The sequence below is a fragment of the Poecile atricapillus genome, chromosome 4 (assembly GCF_030490865.1).
Source record: "Poecile atricapillus isolate bPoeAtr1 chromosome 4, bPoeAtr1.hap1, whole genome shotgun sequence".
Classification (NCBI taxonomy): domain Eukaryota; kingdom Metazoa; phylum Chordata; class Aves; order Passeriformes; family Paridae; genus Poecile; species Poecile atricapillus.
This window is the reverse complement of record NC_081252.1, coordinates 27,172,436-27,189,080: the sequence shown is the minus strand read 5'-3', so window position 1 is coordinate 27,189,080 and position 16,645 is coordinate 27,172,436. Positions and strand designations below refer to the sequence as shown.

Sequence of the window (16,645 nt, the reverse complement as noted above, 5' to 3'; positions counted from 1 at the left end):
GTTCCTGGCTTGTGGCTACTGGAGCAGCACAGCCACCTGGAACTAAACCTTGGTGACAGGTAGAGCTCCCAGCAGGGGAAGGAAAGCTAATGAGGAAAGGCGTGCCTGCCAGTGCAGCTTAGCTCCAGCCGCTGCTCTGAGCTGAAACACTGGTGCTGGAGGTGCCATGGGCCTGGGCAAGAAGCTTCCAGCAACGTGCTTCCTTTCCATTCCTCTTGCATTCTCTTCCCACTAGCTAGAGTTTAGTCCCTAGATGCTTGTGTTGTGATTTTCTTTTAAAATTCCTCATTTTAGCTGAGCTTTCCTCCCCTCACCTCCAATCTTGTGGTAAAAAAATGTTTGGTAAATTAACCTAAAAACAGGGCTTTCCTGCCTCTCAATCCCCTTCGTAAGAAGGAAAAATGGGACAGCGTGTCCAGGACATTGGGAATGCCCTGAATTACAAAAACAGATTGTATCTTTTTTTCAAAAGTGGTACTTGGAAAAATCTGCACGTGAAAACCAATTTTAGAGGGGTTTTTTAGGACAAAATTCTGGTCTACATTTCAAGAAAATCATAGCCTTGGCTAGAAAGCAGTGGGATGGGGCACAAGGTGTTGGTGTTGGTGTTGGGACAGGGCATGGCACTGGGGCTCTGTGTGTGTGACCAGCCTTGCAGATAACCCTCAGCCCCCTTGGCCACCATCCGGCTGCTGGCTACAGCCATCCATCCCTGCGTTTCCCCCCCAGCAGGGTGTCCCCAGCTTTATTCACTTCATCCTCCCAGCCCCTGCTGGCACGCCCGGCATCAGTGCCGGGCTGCGAGAGAGAGCTGCACTCCTGGAGCCAGCGCGGGCACAGCAGCACTCCTGCTCTCAGAATGGACAGGGGAGGAAAGCTGGCTGCTGTCTCTTTGTCTTTTTCACTAGCACTCGTTTCTCCCCATTACTGCACTGGCTGTGTGAAACTGAGGCAGAAATCGGTGGTGCCTTTGTGACACTTCAAAATTTGCTTTTGCTACGCCTGATTTTTAATAAAAAGCAGGCTACCTCTGTCGTTTTGTAATGGAAGTCATCCCTTTCTCTGCTTCAATCCCTGCTAAAAGCTTCAGCAAATGACTGCATTCACCCAACGGTGATTTGACAGGGCTTCCTGTCTCTGCTGCAGTTTCTGTGGCTGCTGTCACCTTTTATTATAGATTCAGGAAAAGCCCCCAGTGCTTCATACACTGAAATCATGCAAACATCTTTGTCCTTTGGTTTTTTCCAAGACTTCAGTGTTCTTTCCCTCTGCAGGCCACGAGTACAATCTCTCCTGCTTGCCTTCCTGCCCTCTTTATTGTATTAGAAGCCAACATTAGACTGGTCTGCTTAGTCTTCTTATTTATCATTATAAGGTGTCAATTCCAAGAGCTCACATTAATCAGTGACCTCACTTGTGCAATTCAGGCCCTTAAAACAAGAATTTCTATGGTGTCACACCACAGAAAATTGCAGTTGCAATCAGGATTTCATGTCCTGGGACAGCTGAAGTTATCAAAGAGAATAAGAAATTAAATGCAACAAAAAATTCTGTTATTCCTCTCTTGGATATGGAGCAAGCATCTTATATAAGATCAGTATTCAAGGTGTTATGTGACAAATAGGAGTGGATTTTTGACTGTTGTGTTTGAGTTATCTCATGCTGCTCTCCTGGATGATGATACATTATGGTGCAGTGTTGTACTATATATTAAAAAGTGACAATGGGAAACAGTGGAGGATTTTTATTATTTTTTTTTTTAAATCAAACTACTGGTTATTCAAAAGTTTTACTTCAGGAACACTACCAGAAAAGCATTCTTGTAACAGGTATTGCTCAATTTTCCTCAGTTTGTTAGCACATGCTATAGGTAAACACTGGGTATAGTTGGCTGCTGAGACATTTTATGCAGAGAGAAGTTTTAAAATAAGTATTTTAAAATACTTTGGGGTTTTGCTTACCAGAAAACATAAAAGCTGCAGAGAGCACATGCAATCAACTATGGATGTAAACATTAAAACTGAGATCTGTTTGGTTACTTCCCTAGCCAATTTTCATTCCTTTGAATGGGCAAAAATGTCACTGGGATTGCTACAATTGGATTTTTCAAACCCTTTGTGCACTCATTAATGCAAATGGCTTTTCAGGCTAGTGATTATGGGGGCAAGGCCTGTATATGTGTTAATGCTAAAAATACAAGCTCAAGAGAAAAGCTTTAGTCTTCCATTTTAAAAAGCTTTTGTGCTGGTATTTTAACGTGGTTTGGGTGAAGTTCATTTTGCCCCTTAAAAGTGTTTCCTCGATTGATTTATTGGTCAAGAAAGGTTTCAACACACATAGAGATGTCTATATTCTTTGCAGAGCAGAGAGTATATGCAGGGTATTTTGGGTTACTTGAAGCATCTTACAATGTCAAAACTAATTAGGTAGAAGCTTACTGTAAAAAAAGTTTAAAGTACTGTCAGGAAATGCCAAAATGTATGTGGATTGTATGTAGGTTAAGTAGAAAATCATGCTAAGATCGAGTGAGGATATATGTTGAATTTCAGCTGGTTAGAGAAAATGAAGGGTTTTCAAAGCACAGAGAGTAAGGAAATTCCTGAAGCTCAGACAGCAGCTTCGCAGGGCAGCTTCAGGTTCCCTGTTGTTGATTATCCCTTTGCCAAATGCGCGTTAACACACTGCCATTTATCTTATCAAAATATCAGCAGGGAGAGCTGCATCACCACCGGAGAGTTCTGCTGCTGCAGCAATCATCCCCATTTGGACAGCTATTTTACACTCCGTACTGCTTTACCCATTTTTATTCCTAATCAGCTGTTGACAACACACCCATGAGCCGACGATGCGAGCGCTTTTGCAGCAGCAAGAGCAGCAGCAGCCGCCTTTCTGCGTTGTGCTGCTTTTCTGCAAGGCCAGGCCTCCCTCTTCCCCCTGGCAGCAGGCAGGAATGTGCGCTGCAGCTGGCCGAGGCGAGGCGTGATGAATGACTGCAGCGATGTGTCAGCGGGGATGGCGGCACTGAGTCACCGCGCCCGCGCACGGTCCCCCGCCCGGCCCCGCACCGCAGCGAGGGCTTGCGCTGGCTCCCGCCGCCGAGGCGCAATTAAAGCTCGCATAGATACGAGTTACGGGATTTACCGAAACGGCGCGTCTCTAGCAGGCGTTCTGTGCTGTTGAGTACATGAGCAGTGGCTGGGTATGGATGCTTCTGTTCCCACAGGCTTTTGGTGCAGAAGCTGTCTCATCTGCTAAATGTGTTGGTAGTAAAGCCTGTGCTGTGCATTAGGCGTGAGGCTTGGATGCTGCTTAAGAGCTGCTTCAAAGCCACGAGTCAGCGGAGAATTGGGTTGCTAGGATTTAATCTTGCAGTGGAATTAAGGGAGCCTTACCCGCCAGGTCGCGTTTTCCGCCTTGGAGGTGGTGAAAACTGGCACACGGATTTTTGCCCTGTAGCACATCAACTTTACCCCTTGACACTGGGAGCACTGAGCCTGTTCTGCAGTCTGGCAAAATAAATGCAACCAAGCCCCAGGTAAAGGTGTAAATCATACCTGGTGCTAGCTGGGTCACTGGGAGAGTCTCACCCAGGCTAAATCTAAAAAAAAAAATAAAATGGAAATGCCATCATCCCTCCCCTCCCGATCCCCTGCCAAGGTATATCCAGCGCACAGCCCGTGCTCCTGAGAACAATCTGTTCTCACAGCTCCCAAACACAAGCACCCAAGGCTGGGTTTCTGCCAGGACTGATAGGATACGTGGAAGGAGTGATCCCCATGGGAAAACAGCCCTCTGTGGGGTTACAGGGTAACTGGCTGCCTCCCTCCTCCTCTCTCCCACACACCTGATTGTTTCGCAGTGTTCACAAAGGATGTTTGTGTTTGAGTGTCTCTGCACTGTTATTCTGACTTACTTTTCATTTTCCCATGCAATCCTTTAGTAGCCTATGACAAGGGAGCCACAAGATGGTTGCTGTTACTGCTACAAGCCTGTGCATCTTACAGGAAGAGGGAGGTTTGAGGTTCTTTTCCATTTTTAAAAGGTGATCTCAGATTAAAATTCAAGATATAAAATTTGAGTCTGAAGCCACAACAATAAGAATTAAATGTGGAAAAAGTTTGCTTCTAAAGATTGATTCAAAGCTTCCATGAAGAGAATGCAGAAATTGTTAACATTCTCAGATCCTTGCACTATACCATAGTAAAAAATGTGGTAGAAGGGCTTTTTATACTCCTCCCTATTGTAGGTTAGTCTTGTATATTGAAGGGGTACAATGCTGAAGTTTCTGAAGGAAGCTGACATGAAATTCTGCTTCTCATCACTAGAATCCCAGTGAAAGTTTTAGACATTTAAGTTGATTTGCATAATTTTCATGCCTCAAACTTAAAAGACACTGTCCCTGGCTGCCCAGCTTCTCGCAGTTTCCAAAATTATATGAACCCCCTGACTCCAGTGGCTTCAGCTCACTCTTTCTTAGCTTACTGATTTTTGAAGCTTGCCTTTCTGAGCTACTGCACTTAATGAACAAGAGGGGAAGGGAAAGGCCAAGTTAAAGGTGTGTAGTTGTAGAACAGGGAGCTTTGGATTCTTTGGGGGACCAAACTGGTAATCAATTTCTAGATAAAGTGTGTGTTGAAGCATTCCTCAAAATTTACATATTGCATGTGTGTGATGTTGCTCGCTGATTGAAACATGTTTTCAAGTTGTTTTAGTTCCAGTGTTCAAAATTCATATGAAGAGGCACTGAAAACAGTTTACAGCTCGGTTGCTGCTCTGATTTATATCAGACAGGAAGTTTGAGGTTACTCTTGGGCCACCTCTATGTTTTATTCAGTAGGCACTCTCTTGTCTGTTGTTCTTCTGAGGTTTGATGTAGGAATTATGGGCAGTGCTGGAATATCTTAAATTATTTCTGGTCATTCAGTGACCTTCAGTGCCACGGGCTCAGGCCGTGCCCTGCACCATTGTCTTGGCCTCACCTTGGGCTGCAAATCTTGTGACACAATGGCCTTGATCTCCTGTTGACTGAGAGGAGAAATAAGACAATTTATTTCTCATACATTAATATTCAGGGATATGCTATTTCCTAGGCATTAACAGCACAGAATGAAATAATTAACTCTTTGTTTAATTGCAATCCTTAAACTTTATACAGTATCACATTATGTGACAGCTGTAACTGAAGCTTGATTGATTGATTGAAAATATAGAGGGCAGTAAGTTGAGCTTCTCTCTTCTGCTCATGTTGCTCTTGGTGCAACACTGTCTAACCATTCTGGGGTCCCAATTCAGAGCTCTGGGTTGTCTTCTGGCACAGATAGGAAGCTGTTTCTCTTGCTACCATGTTTTGAAGGTGCCTCAGCCGGTACTATGCCAGTAGTAACAATTCCATAGGGTTGGTTTGTTCCTTGAGAGGCAGTTACCAGAATATGTAGTGCTTTCTTACCTTAAGTCTTTTTTTGTGATGGTCAGAGCGTTTGTCTGAGGGATGGTCCAGGATCTAAGACAATGCTTCTGCAGGTGCCTTTTACCTGAACATCTCTCTAATTTCCAGCTACACAAGCAAGTGGAACACAGTCGGCAGAAAATAAAAATTTGGATGCTGCATCTACTACAGGACAGTCTTTTTCTTCTACAGTCTCTCCAGAAAGAAACACTTCTGCTTCTGGAACCTCCGGTAAGCCTTGAAAACATACACTTTCTTTCTCTATAGAAGCAGTTAAAAGGATGCAAGCCTTCTGAGAATTTTGAATCTTTTCTTCATTTGTTGTGCATTGTTCTGGGATGAGGACCACATCTCCTTATTCATGCAGGGTACACTGTGTCCATATCATCTAGCCCTGAAGTTATGTTGAGTGATGAGTGAACTTCCAAACATTCAGTTGAGATACATGGTGTCATTACAGGAGGATATGAATTACAAGTGATAATAGTAATCTTCATATATGCTGTGTGAGGTCATTGTGTAGCATTGACTGTCAGAGGAGGTCATCAAGATAAATTCCCTGGCTGCAAGGCAGAGGAGACAAAGGAGAAAACAGCTATAATTTTTACAGTTATTAAAAAATCTGGAGAGAATTTAATGCACATTACCAATTAAACGATGTTGTTCGAAGTACAACATGGTCGTGTGCAAGGTCAAAACCATATTGATTCTTCCCAACTCCAGTCCAGTTTTATTGTTTTTCGGGTGTGTTTTGGTGTATGCATTCACTGAGAAACACTGTGGTGAATGCAGATGCCAGGTCATATGAGTGATCATTTGTTATGCTTCTAGCTGGCTTAACTTTCCTTGGTTTTGAAGAATCACTTATTCAGGTTTTCTTAAGGTCTCTTGGGCCTTCACTTCATTTAGTACTTACTCTTAGCTACATGTGTATAAATCCAGCAAGGACACTGTCTTTGTTTGCATATCCCTATTATTAATAGAAATGTTTAACATCCCCCAAGGGATACGAGACTCTTTTTGCAACCCCTGGATTGTGTTTGTGGGAGATAAGCACATGTGTGTACTGTGATTTTTTTCCTCATAAAGGATAGGATTGGATATAAAAGCGGAGCAATATCATATGCTCACTATGCACTGGAATGCTTAGAAGCATGCAAAAAGATTATAAGTATTTTAATGAAGTTAAAGTCATCTCAAGGCCACTGATTCAGAGAGAAGTCTTTGCAATTATTTCAATGAGCCCGTTCCCCATAATGTATATACTGTGACCTGTGGTTACTTGACTTTCCTGTTAGGTTTCATGTCTTTTGGCAAATATAGGCATAGTACAGAAACCTCACCATTGCTGTACTGCAATAAAACAGTAAATTACAACATTTTTAATTAAAAGGTCCCTCACTCAGGTAAATTCTCCAGGTTAATATTAAACTGACTATGCATCATGTGTATTGAATTACCTACTATGCTGTGTATACAATTACATTTTACATTTAAAATTTGTCAAGAAAGTTTTAAAACCTTCCTGGGGTCTGTTTGCAAAAGTCATCATCCTACTCACCTTACTCTGCTGTAAAACCAATAAATCTCCTTAAACTCAGAGACTACCCAAGATGCCAGAACTATAATTGCCTGGCTGAGACAGAAAGAAGCCATCTATCCAGAGGCAGTCTAGGTATCATTGGCACAGCCAGTGCTCCGAGTTCCCATAAAACAGCCATTTCAAAATCACTCTGCTTGCACCAGGATTTCCACACTATCACCTTTCCTGTCTCCTCACAGCACCAGCTCCTTGCTTCATTCTTGAAGCTTATATGTGCAAGAAATCCCCTTTCTCACCCTGATGTGGTAGGTAGCTTATCCCAAATGGTTAAGCCTTAGACCACCCTTGCTCCCTTATTCTCTGTATGTGTTAAAGGCTTAAAGTAAAAATGTCTTGGTTCCTTCAAAATAGATTTATTCTCCTCTGTGCAATTGCTCAGGCCCAGGGGAGGCCATATGCTGCACTCTAATAACTTTGAGGCAATGCAAGTGAAAAGCTGGTTGTTTCATCTTGTGCTGAGACTAGAGGAAATGCCACCTCTCTCACTGCCATTAGATTATTTATTTCTAGGTCTCCAGAATTTCGCATTCAGGGGCTGGATGCCTTTTGTTCACCAGAGCAGGGACTGGTGTATGCCAAGGCTGCAGCCCTTGGGGGATAGAATAGCTTGCAAGCTGGAGGCATCTGAGCCACGTCTTCTGCGTGGGAGCTCAGAGGAAGACAAATTAATGTGCAATGGATCCAAACCAGAACATTTCTATTTGGTATGCCCAACCAAAATAATCCAGCTGGCTAAATATGTTTAGTTTTGAGACCATTTTCCATTTTTAAAAAAAAATGCCATTTTGGTGAAAGTTTCCTTTCTTGATGCAGAAAAAGAAGAAAGCACATTTTGCAGAGAAATTTCCAATCAGCCATATCAAAAGATCAGGGTGTGGGAGGAGTGCTACAGAGAGCTGGAGAGCGACTGAGATGAGTGGGGGAGCCTGGGAAAGAACGTGTAGGAACATCAGAGAACAGTATTGCTGTATTAAAGGCGATTGAAAGCACCAGCCACAGAGGAGGTGCTGCGTAGTGCTCACACAGGCTCGAGGAGGCAGTGAGGACTGTTATTAGCAAAGAGAGCAACCTGCATGCGTGCCATTGACACATGCACTTCTTTAACTTTGGTTGTCATGTAGAACGTACCTCCCACTCCTTCTCCACCTCCACAGAGGACTGCTTGCTAATATTTAATTTTCTCCTTTTGTTTAATTAATGAAAAATTAGAGATTAGAGTCTAAATACATCTGAGAAATTGCAAGTATTGTGGCTTTTTATTCTGTGATCTAAACAACGAAAAAATCCATAAAGCAGTATGAGCTTAAGTTCACCCAGCAGGGTGGTAAGATTAAATGATCTATTATAATAAACTGTCAGATGAATCAACCTGCTTCATCTATTGATATCTTTATTGCACTCCTCCAATTATAAATCCTACTCACTTGATTCACAGGAGGCATCTCCCTAAGAAAAAATTCTATGAGTAAGACTAGTAGGGTTTGACTCTTTCTGTACACAAACTGCAGGAACTCTGGATAGTGATATTAGATAAAAATTACCCACTGTATCTTTAGCTCCTTCACAAAGAGAGAGACACAAAAACAAAAGTTTCTGGGAGATGGAAAGCATAGCAAAGCCTCAGTTAACACTGTTACAGATCTATAGTGTGGTCAAGGCAAGAAAGGCTTTTTCAAGTTTTTAATTTTGCCTTGATTTATATTGTGGTATATCCCCTCTGAGTAATCAGCCAAATGTATTCATTTGTTTTGCCAGTGAACACAGTTGGATGTGGCCGCACTCCAAAAAACAGAAGTAGCAAACTGCAGGGTATCCAGGCTGCTTAGGTAGCAGCTATTGGAGAACAGAGTGGAGAGAGTTTAGTTATTGGTCTCTTTCTCCATCTGTCGAGCTTCTCACCAGTGCTGAGCTGACTCAGGCAGGTAATTTCAAATCAAACCATGGTCATGTGCCAAATTTTTTATCCTTGTCCTCCTTACTGCACAAGGAGGAACCCAGCACAGCCAGGGTTGCACACCTCACTTCTGATGATGAATCTGGAAATCTTCCCAGATTATTTATGCAGAGCATCTTGCTTGCAGCCCGAAAGGAGGTAGCAAGCTCTGTACAGGCAGCTAGAGCAGCTACAGGAACTGTTTCCAAGTGAAATGCTGCTTTTCCTTCTGTCCTTCTCTTTCTGGAGAACAGCAGCATGTGAGCCCACACCAAAAAGAGCACTGGATGGTTATTTAGAAAGTGCAGACTGAAAACACCTGCTGAATCACTCCAGTCGGCAAAGCTTTGTTTGCGTGGCAGGACTGAGTGATCTCTGAACAGAGGGTGAACCAGTGCCTTGCTTGCATACTGGAGACAGGGAGAGAGAGGAAGGCATGAGATTTTTCCAATTCGATTTTTCATGCTCTAGCAAAACCTGGGTGAGATACTTTCTGGAAAGATGCTGGTAGTTTTATTGAGTGAAGGTGTGTGCAGTTGTTAAAAAATAACAGAGGCCCAGAAAGAGAGGGCAGTCAGATGCTCTCATGTTTCCTTCCTGGGATAATTTCTCCTGTCTGGGTTTATTGAAGAGGCAAGGTCTGGCCAGGACAGCTGCATGGCTTTTGGTTGTGCCAGTGGGTACTGAAGCACGTCCCCCAGCCCTTCCTGGAGGAAGGAAGACATGAGGAGACTTATGCACTTATGTCACCTGCATTCAAATTTGAAATGCTGTTAAGTCTTTGAGATGAACTTGGGTATCAGTTTTGGTCTTCATATGCTTTTTCTATTTATTTATTTGTTTTAATTTGAGCCAAGATGCTTCGCCTCGTTTGTAAGAGTGAATGTAAAGGAAAATGTTCAATTATGTTACAACGTTGCAGCTCTTACAAAGGAAAGTTCTGCAGACTTGAGAAACAAGGTTCCAAGTGACCTGTTTGTAAGACTTGACAAAGTCTTCTGCCTTTCTTCGAGAATATGAACACACAGGGCCTTACAGTTGCTAGTTTGCCCACATGATGTGTGATTGCATGGTATTTTTATCATGGCATCCCACACCTTATAGGCTGAAGGAAAGGCAGTATTCTGGTAATAAGCAATCATATCATATTTGGATATTTCCTTAATGCCAGGTATGTGTCCTCCTGCATCCTGTACTGTGTGTTCCTTTCACAAGTGATTTATTAACTTCCTGAAGGCTTTTGCTTGGTTTTGTTGGTAATGTTGCCCAAACATGCTATAAATATTGCCTAATGATTCATCACAGAGATCCTCTTAGAGCACAGTGATATTGCTGTTTGCAGATGGATTGATGAGACGACAAAAAGCTTAGGAAAACAGTCTCCTCTGCATTCTAGGAAGCTAGGGTGAGGTAACTGTATACATTCAGGGTACTTAGCATTGCAAATATTTAATATGTTCGAGAAAAGCTCTTACTGTTGACTTCTAAGTACTTAGCTTTTCAACCTAAACATACTTCCCATGAACATTTGTGATTAAAATGCAGTTTAAGTTTTGTCACATGTACCATTAACAGCAGCAGTTATTTGCACCCCAGCGGCTGAAGTGATCCATGGTTTTAATTGTGTATAGAGAGAAGGAAAAACTAGAGCAACATTCTGGTTTTCAAAGAGTATGTTCACAGCAATAGAACAATGTGTGTTACAGCCCTGCTGGTAGGGGCTGTCTTTGTGCAGAGCACCACTCCACAGCACAGAAGGTGCAGTGAGGGTGTAAGAGTGGATCTGTGCTCCCTGGGGAAACTGGTTTAGAGGAGCCTGCAACTTGGGCAGTCAGAGGACAGGCTTAATGCCTGTCTGGAGTTACAGCTGCCTTCATGATGTTGCCTCTGTGATCCCCTACCCTGGCACAGCTGGGCCACAGAGGACACAGCCACTCTAATTTCCAAGCCTGCTGCAGTCTAGACACGCAGGAACAGCAGCATGCTAACAAAAGAAAAATAATGTTGTGCACCAAAAACTTGTGAAGTAGCTGGGGGAAGCTGACAGCAGAGCCAGTAAGCATTGTGCTCAGTGCTCTGTAAGGTCAATTTCTTCCTCATTACCAGTGTCTCTTACTTCTGCTGCTTGGCAGTCTGCTGGCCAAAAGCACCTAGATAATAAACAAAAATTTCTTTTTGAAGGGTTTTGTGACTCTTGAAGATGTGTCTCAATTAGTTTCTTTTATTAAAACACTTACTTGTCAGTTAAATGTCAACTACTCACTCCCAGGCACTTTTCTGGCTTTGGAAGGAGGAGTTTTTAAGGAGTGTATCAATTAATTCAGGATTTACTTCTCTTGAGCAGAATAACAACCTAGCATAGGTTGGGGTTTGGATTCTGCTCCCATCTGTAAGGGATGGCTGGAGACTTACAGCTCAGAATTTCTGGGCTTGGGAACAGTGTTAGCATGTCACTTCTGGGGCAGAATTTGTTGTGGGGTACTGAGCATGTTCCTAGAGTTGCCAGTTTGCATGATGGGTAGGCTCTGAACATGTTAAACAGATACTAACAAACCTATTTTTTCTGTTTTATTGCAGGCCTTCCCATGAGCTCTCCAACAAGCACAACAAGTAAGAGCAATAGAAGAGGTTGCTCTATGCACACTGATGAAAAGGGCTGGTGTGGGGTGGAAGAAGGGACAGCTTGAGGAAGGGAAATATTCAGGGAGCAAGAAGGATTTAAGGGAATAATGTACCTGAAACACAGTACAGAGCAGCGGAAGAGTCATGTTCAGGTTGTAGCACTGAGTAATTTGCTGTGATTTCAGCTGAATATCATGCTGGAATAGCAGATACTGGAAGGAAAACAGGGTGGGACCACAGAAAAAATCAGGCCTGGCATATTATGTGATGCAATGGGAAGCAGTTATAAATAGAGTGTTTACCAAGGAGCTTGCTCTTGTCAGTGGCTCTCATTCCTTGTCCTGTAGTGAGAAGCAGCAAGTCCCAGAGTAGGGCAAGTTTCCTGTGCTAATGAACCTGTATTGTCCTATTTTCCTTTCTCGGGGCTCATCAGGAAACAGTCTCTTCTGTACTGGTCTCTGCAATTCTTGCTACTGCTGCCTGCAAAATCTTGGCCCTCCTGTTACCATGATGGATGTATTCCTCCATTTTATTCTGATCCCAGATTATTCCATAACTGGAAAATACCTTCCAGATCCAGACAAACTAGACAGGAGGGGCCGACTTGTGAGAAACTTTAATGAAAGAAGTAGGGAAATGAGCTTAGTTCCTTAGCCTGTTTTATTCAGTCATGTTTCTTTTCAGCTGTCATATTTCTTACTGATGGTCACAAGTAATTGAAATGCTAACCCGTGGGTTTTTCTTTCCTTCATTACTCACATCTAGGTCAATTAACAGATAACCAGGGGAAAAAAAAAACCCAGAACAGTGGATTTCAGTCCTCAGTTTTTCTCCTGAGGAGAGGCACACATCTCCTGCACGAATGCAGGGATACACATTCGTGTTTTTCAGTGCAGTTTGTTTCTGTTGACATTTCCAGTCAGTATCCAGGGTAACTCATTGCTGTGATAATTGCCTGCTTGCCCTGTATATCATGTAGTATACCAGATAAGGTAACAAAAAGGCAGTAGTATTCCCTTGGGAAATCTGAAGCAATCACATGGAATTAAGAATGCATAGGAATTATTTTAGTCACTTGATGATGGCTCAGTTTCCAGCCTTACATTATCACCCCTCAGCAGACAGGCACCAAGGGAAAGAGAACTTCTGCTTTAAAGAAACGGTGATTTTTCAGAGATAAAGTCTTGGACAACGATTGTTTCCTGCACCATAGGATCAGAATGTCTCAGCTATGACTGTATTGTTTAGGCACCACACAAGCAGTTAGTAAGTGATTTTTCCCTAGGAGGCTTCTGTCTGTGTCCAGACAAAGGTAGAGGAGTGGGGAGGGGGTAAAGAAAACAAACACAAAGCATTCTTAAATAATGGGCATGAATTTAAAATCAGTTTTGCAAGGAAGAGGAATTCCTACATGGTTGGGACAAACAAACCTTATTTATTACTGTGACTCCATGGATTAGAGTTACAAGTAGTGCCTATATAAAAGTTTCTGTAAAAATAGGGACTTTTCTGTAAAAATGTCTTTCAGAGACTTAGTAGAACAAAACTGTATTCTAGACCTCAAAATGGCCATAGGCTATTTGTTTTAATGAATTTTATACCTTCCACCCTACAATTTGAGTCCTCTTCTGTTCTTTCAAAGAGGAACCGTGCAATCCTACAAGTGTGGATTGTGAGTAGGTACCTGATCAACAAAGCCTCAGTGGCTGCCACCATGTTCTCACTATTTATATATGGAGCTATAACCTCTGCTAGGACTCTTTTTTAAGAGATCACCTTCCCCAGATGCCTTTGTTTGAGAGCCGCTTCTGATGTTTAGCCAGACAATAGAAATGCTTGATGTTGCATCACATCTGTCCAGCCAGTCAGCTCCTTCAGTGGCAGTGAACACTTGTCTACTCAAGGCCTCATCCAATATGGAATGCAATCCCATGTGCTTTATAATGTACCTAGGGATATGCCAATGTTTGCATTTTCTGTTTTCTCTCTGGAAGTTCAGTGATTGTTTTTTTTATAGTCTGTATGCAACAAGATAATAAATATTTTGCATTGCTGATACCCGACTCAAATTCAGGTTAGCACCCAAAGGTAGAAATGCATTCTTTTAAACCCAGCCCTAAAAAATGTCCCAGAGGCTCACAACATTGCTCTGTCAAAATGTGGCAGAGAGCAGGCACATTCCTCTATAACAACACTCAAGAGACTTGCTATCTACTAATGTTGCACCTCTTCAGACTTCTTCATCTACTATTAGCACTTTTTTTTTTTTTTTTTTTAATTAGCAGTGAAATATTTTGGTCTTTCTTCTCTTGGAGACAGGTCTAATTTTCACTCTCTTTCCTGCTTATTTACTTGTTAAAAGCTCTCTTGCCATTTTGAACAGTACCAAAACATCTTAAAAGTGAAAAAGTTTGTAGCTCATAGCCTGTAAGTGGACAAGCAGATGATCCTAGGGAAATCTGCACCCATACAAACTGTGTGTTTCTTTAGGCCATGCTGGATATATTTTTCCACCCCTCTTGCCAAATTATCTAAGTATTATTTAGAAGAAATATAGATGTGAAGCACCAAGTGAAACTCCAGAACTGGGGACACAGTAATTGTTTTGGGAGGGTAATTTTTCAGAGGGAGTTGTTTTGGGAATTCTGGCAATACATGTTTACCTGAAAGGCGCTATTTCTTTTGCAGAGCCAACTTCTGAAAGTCCTAAAAGCAGTTCTGGAAACCAGACTCAGACAGGGAGTGATATCAACTATTCTAGTGAGTATTTTTACTTAATTGTCTAGCTTTTGAGTTTTCAGTTGATCAGTTTTGTTTTTGATGAGTGATTAGAGTAGCAGACAAATGAAACCAGCACTTTTATTTCGACCCTTACCAGGCTTAGGCCCTGTTACAAACCATATTTAAATGCTGGTTATAAAACTCATCTCAAAGAGAAACAGAGCTCAATAAGTTGACACCACTCTCACTGTAGAGCAGCACAATTATTCCCAAGGGCTGATTCAAAGTGGTAAAATTGAAAAGAAAACCAAAAATAAGAGAGTCATCCCCTGGGAGAGAAGACACAAGGGAACATACGAAAAAGTTGCTCATATCCCTGTTGTACATCTTATATGAATGTATTGTTTTGAATGTATTGTTTTGAATGTATGATATGAATATATTATTCATATTGTCATGGGAGAGAAGGTCTAGGAGGCCGTCTTCTGCAGACTCTTTAAGCACTTGATATTTGTGTGATGCATGCTACTTAATCTTTCATTTTAATATTATGCATCTCTGGGGCAAGAATGTTGCTGCAGCTTTGCTGTTTCCTACCCAGAGTACTGACTAAGCAAAATATGTTTGATATTTTCCCACTGTAAACAGTCTCACTCTAGTTCCATAGATGCAAGGACGCATCTATATGAATATTAAATATTAATTGCATCAAGAGCCTTTGAATTCAGCCTCACCCTGACACAGGGCTTAGGCCAGCAGGCGGGAGAGTGCCTGCTGAATTTGAATGTGGCCGGTTGCTGCCAGAGAAATGGTAAAAAGGGAGAAGCTGAGCTTATATATTTCCCAGGGAAAGCTTCTCTTCATTACATAATTCTTTCCTTTTTTTGCTTCTTGGCTGGGAAACACCTGTCAGGAAACGGCAGATGGTGGGAAATAATAAAAGGAAAGAAATGTCCTCATTTTAAAAGGAGATCTTGCATTTTCTATCCCTGGTTGTAAGTGCTGTGGGGAATGTTACTGAATTATGTAATTCCTTGGTGTCTTTCTGGGTGCACAATGTTAAAAGCAAAATAATTGCTTCAGTTGCTGAGCTTACGACAGGTCTTTTTTTTTTTTTTTCTTTTCCTTTTTTTTTTCAAAAAAAGAGGAAAAAATAAATTGCATGTTTAAGGAATTTGTTTCTAGAACACGACTTTCTCACAAAACCTCTGGAGGCCATCAACACTGGGATTGAATGATAGGTGCTTTCATCAAAATTATGGTGGGCCCAGTGGAGCAGGTGCTGAAACCTTGTTCTTTTACTGAATAATGGGTGAAACCAGTTCCACAGGGGAGCATGAGTGTCAGGGAAGGAGTAAGGGTGGGAGAAGGAAGAAGCCTAAGTCTTCCCTCCGCAAAACATCCAAGCTCGAAGTTCAATAGTTGCAGGAAGAATAACAGGAGCAGTAGGATACTGTCTCCAGAGAAATGGGTAATGTTTGGTGAAGTGGAGCTGGAAGAGCCTCTCACCTTAGTGTGTGCAAGTACCTATACACAGAGGCAATGTAAGTTAGAGGCAGCAGCCAAAATTATGTTCTCCCTCTTTTGCAGATGTTATCTTGCCAGTTGTCATCACCCTGATAGTCATTACCCTCTCTGTCTTCTCACTGGTGGCTTTGTACAAAATGTGCCAGAAGAAAACTCCAGGTATTTGGTTTGCTTTCTCTTCAGGGGGGGAAATCAACGTGCTTTTTATTATTATAAGATCTCTTTTGGATTACCTTAACCATCACTGTTTTGGTAGTCTGATGGGAAAGCTTTTTGTGTTTTGCCTAAAGTGGGAAACTAACACTTCATTTTCAAAATCAGTAGGAAGACCAGAGTGAGTAAAAATTATTTTTTGAGAATATATAATGCTGTAAAGCTTTTTGTTCATGCTTTTACAGCTACAAAGACCTAACAAACACCTGTGCTAACACAATCAATCAGATAGAAATAGACAGTGAAAACTAAATTCGAAGATATTAAACAAAATCACTATATTTATTTTATCTTTCTTCTAGATACAGGCAAAATAATATCAGTGTTTTCTTTTGGGATATACCTGATACATACATGCAGACACACATGCACATGATGCACGACTAAAATTTTCCAGTTACAATATATTGCACATTCAGCAAAATCCCTGAGCAAACAGTATTTTCAGAAACAGTCATTTTGATAGAGCAGCTAAAGTCAGTATCTGTTTCTCTGCTGTCCACTAAATACTTAAGATAAATGGTTGTAATGAAGTCTATTTGCCAAATGTTTCAGGTTTTCCCAAGTAGGCCAGGTAAGT

At 41.8% G+C, this 16,645-nt stretch overlaps 1 protein-coding gene across 2 annotated transcripts in view; it reads left to right on the top strand.

Annotated features, from left to right (window-relative positions):
• EMCN (endomucin) overlaps nt 1-16,645 on the top strand; it is a 53,630-nt gene that overhangs the window by 20,282 nt on the left and 16,703 nt on the right. For both annotated transcript variants that reach the window (XM_058838477.1, XM_058838476.1), the window contains 4 exons: nt 5,555-5,677; nt 11,560-11,592; nt 14,293-14,364; nt 15,916-16,011. In XM_058838477.1, the coding sequence (XP_058694460.1) occupies nt 5,555-5,677; nt 11,560-11,592; nt 14,293-14,364; nt 15,916-16,011 (324 nt within the window). The remainder of the gene's footprint in view (nt 1-5,554; nt 5,678-11,559; nt 11,593-14,292; nt 14,365-15,915; nt 16,012-16,645) is intronic.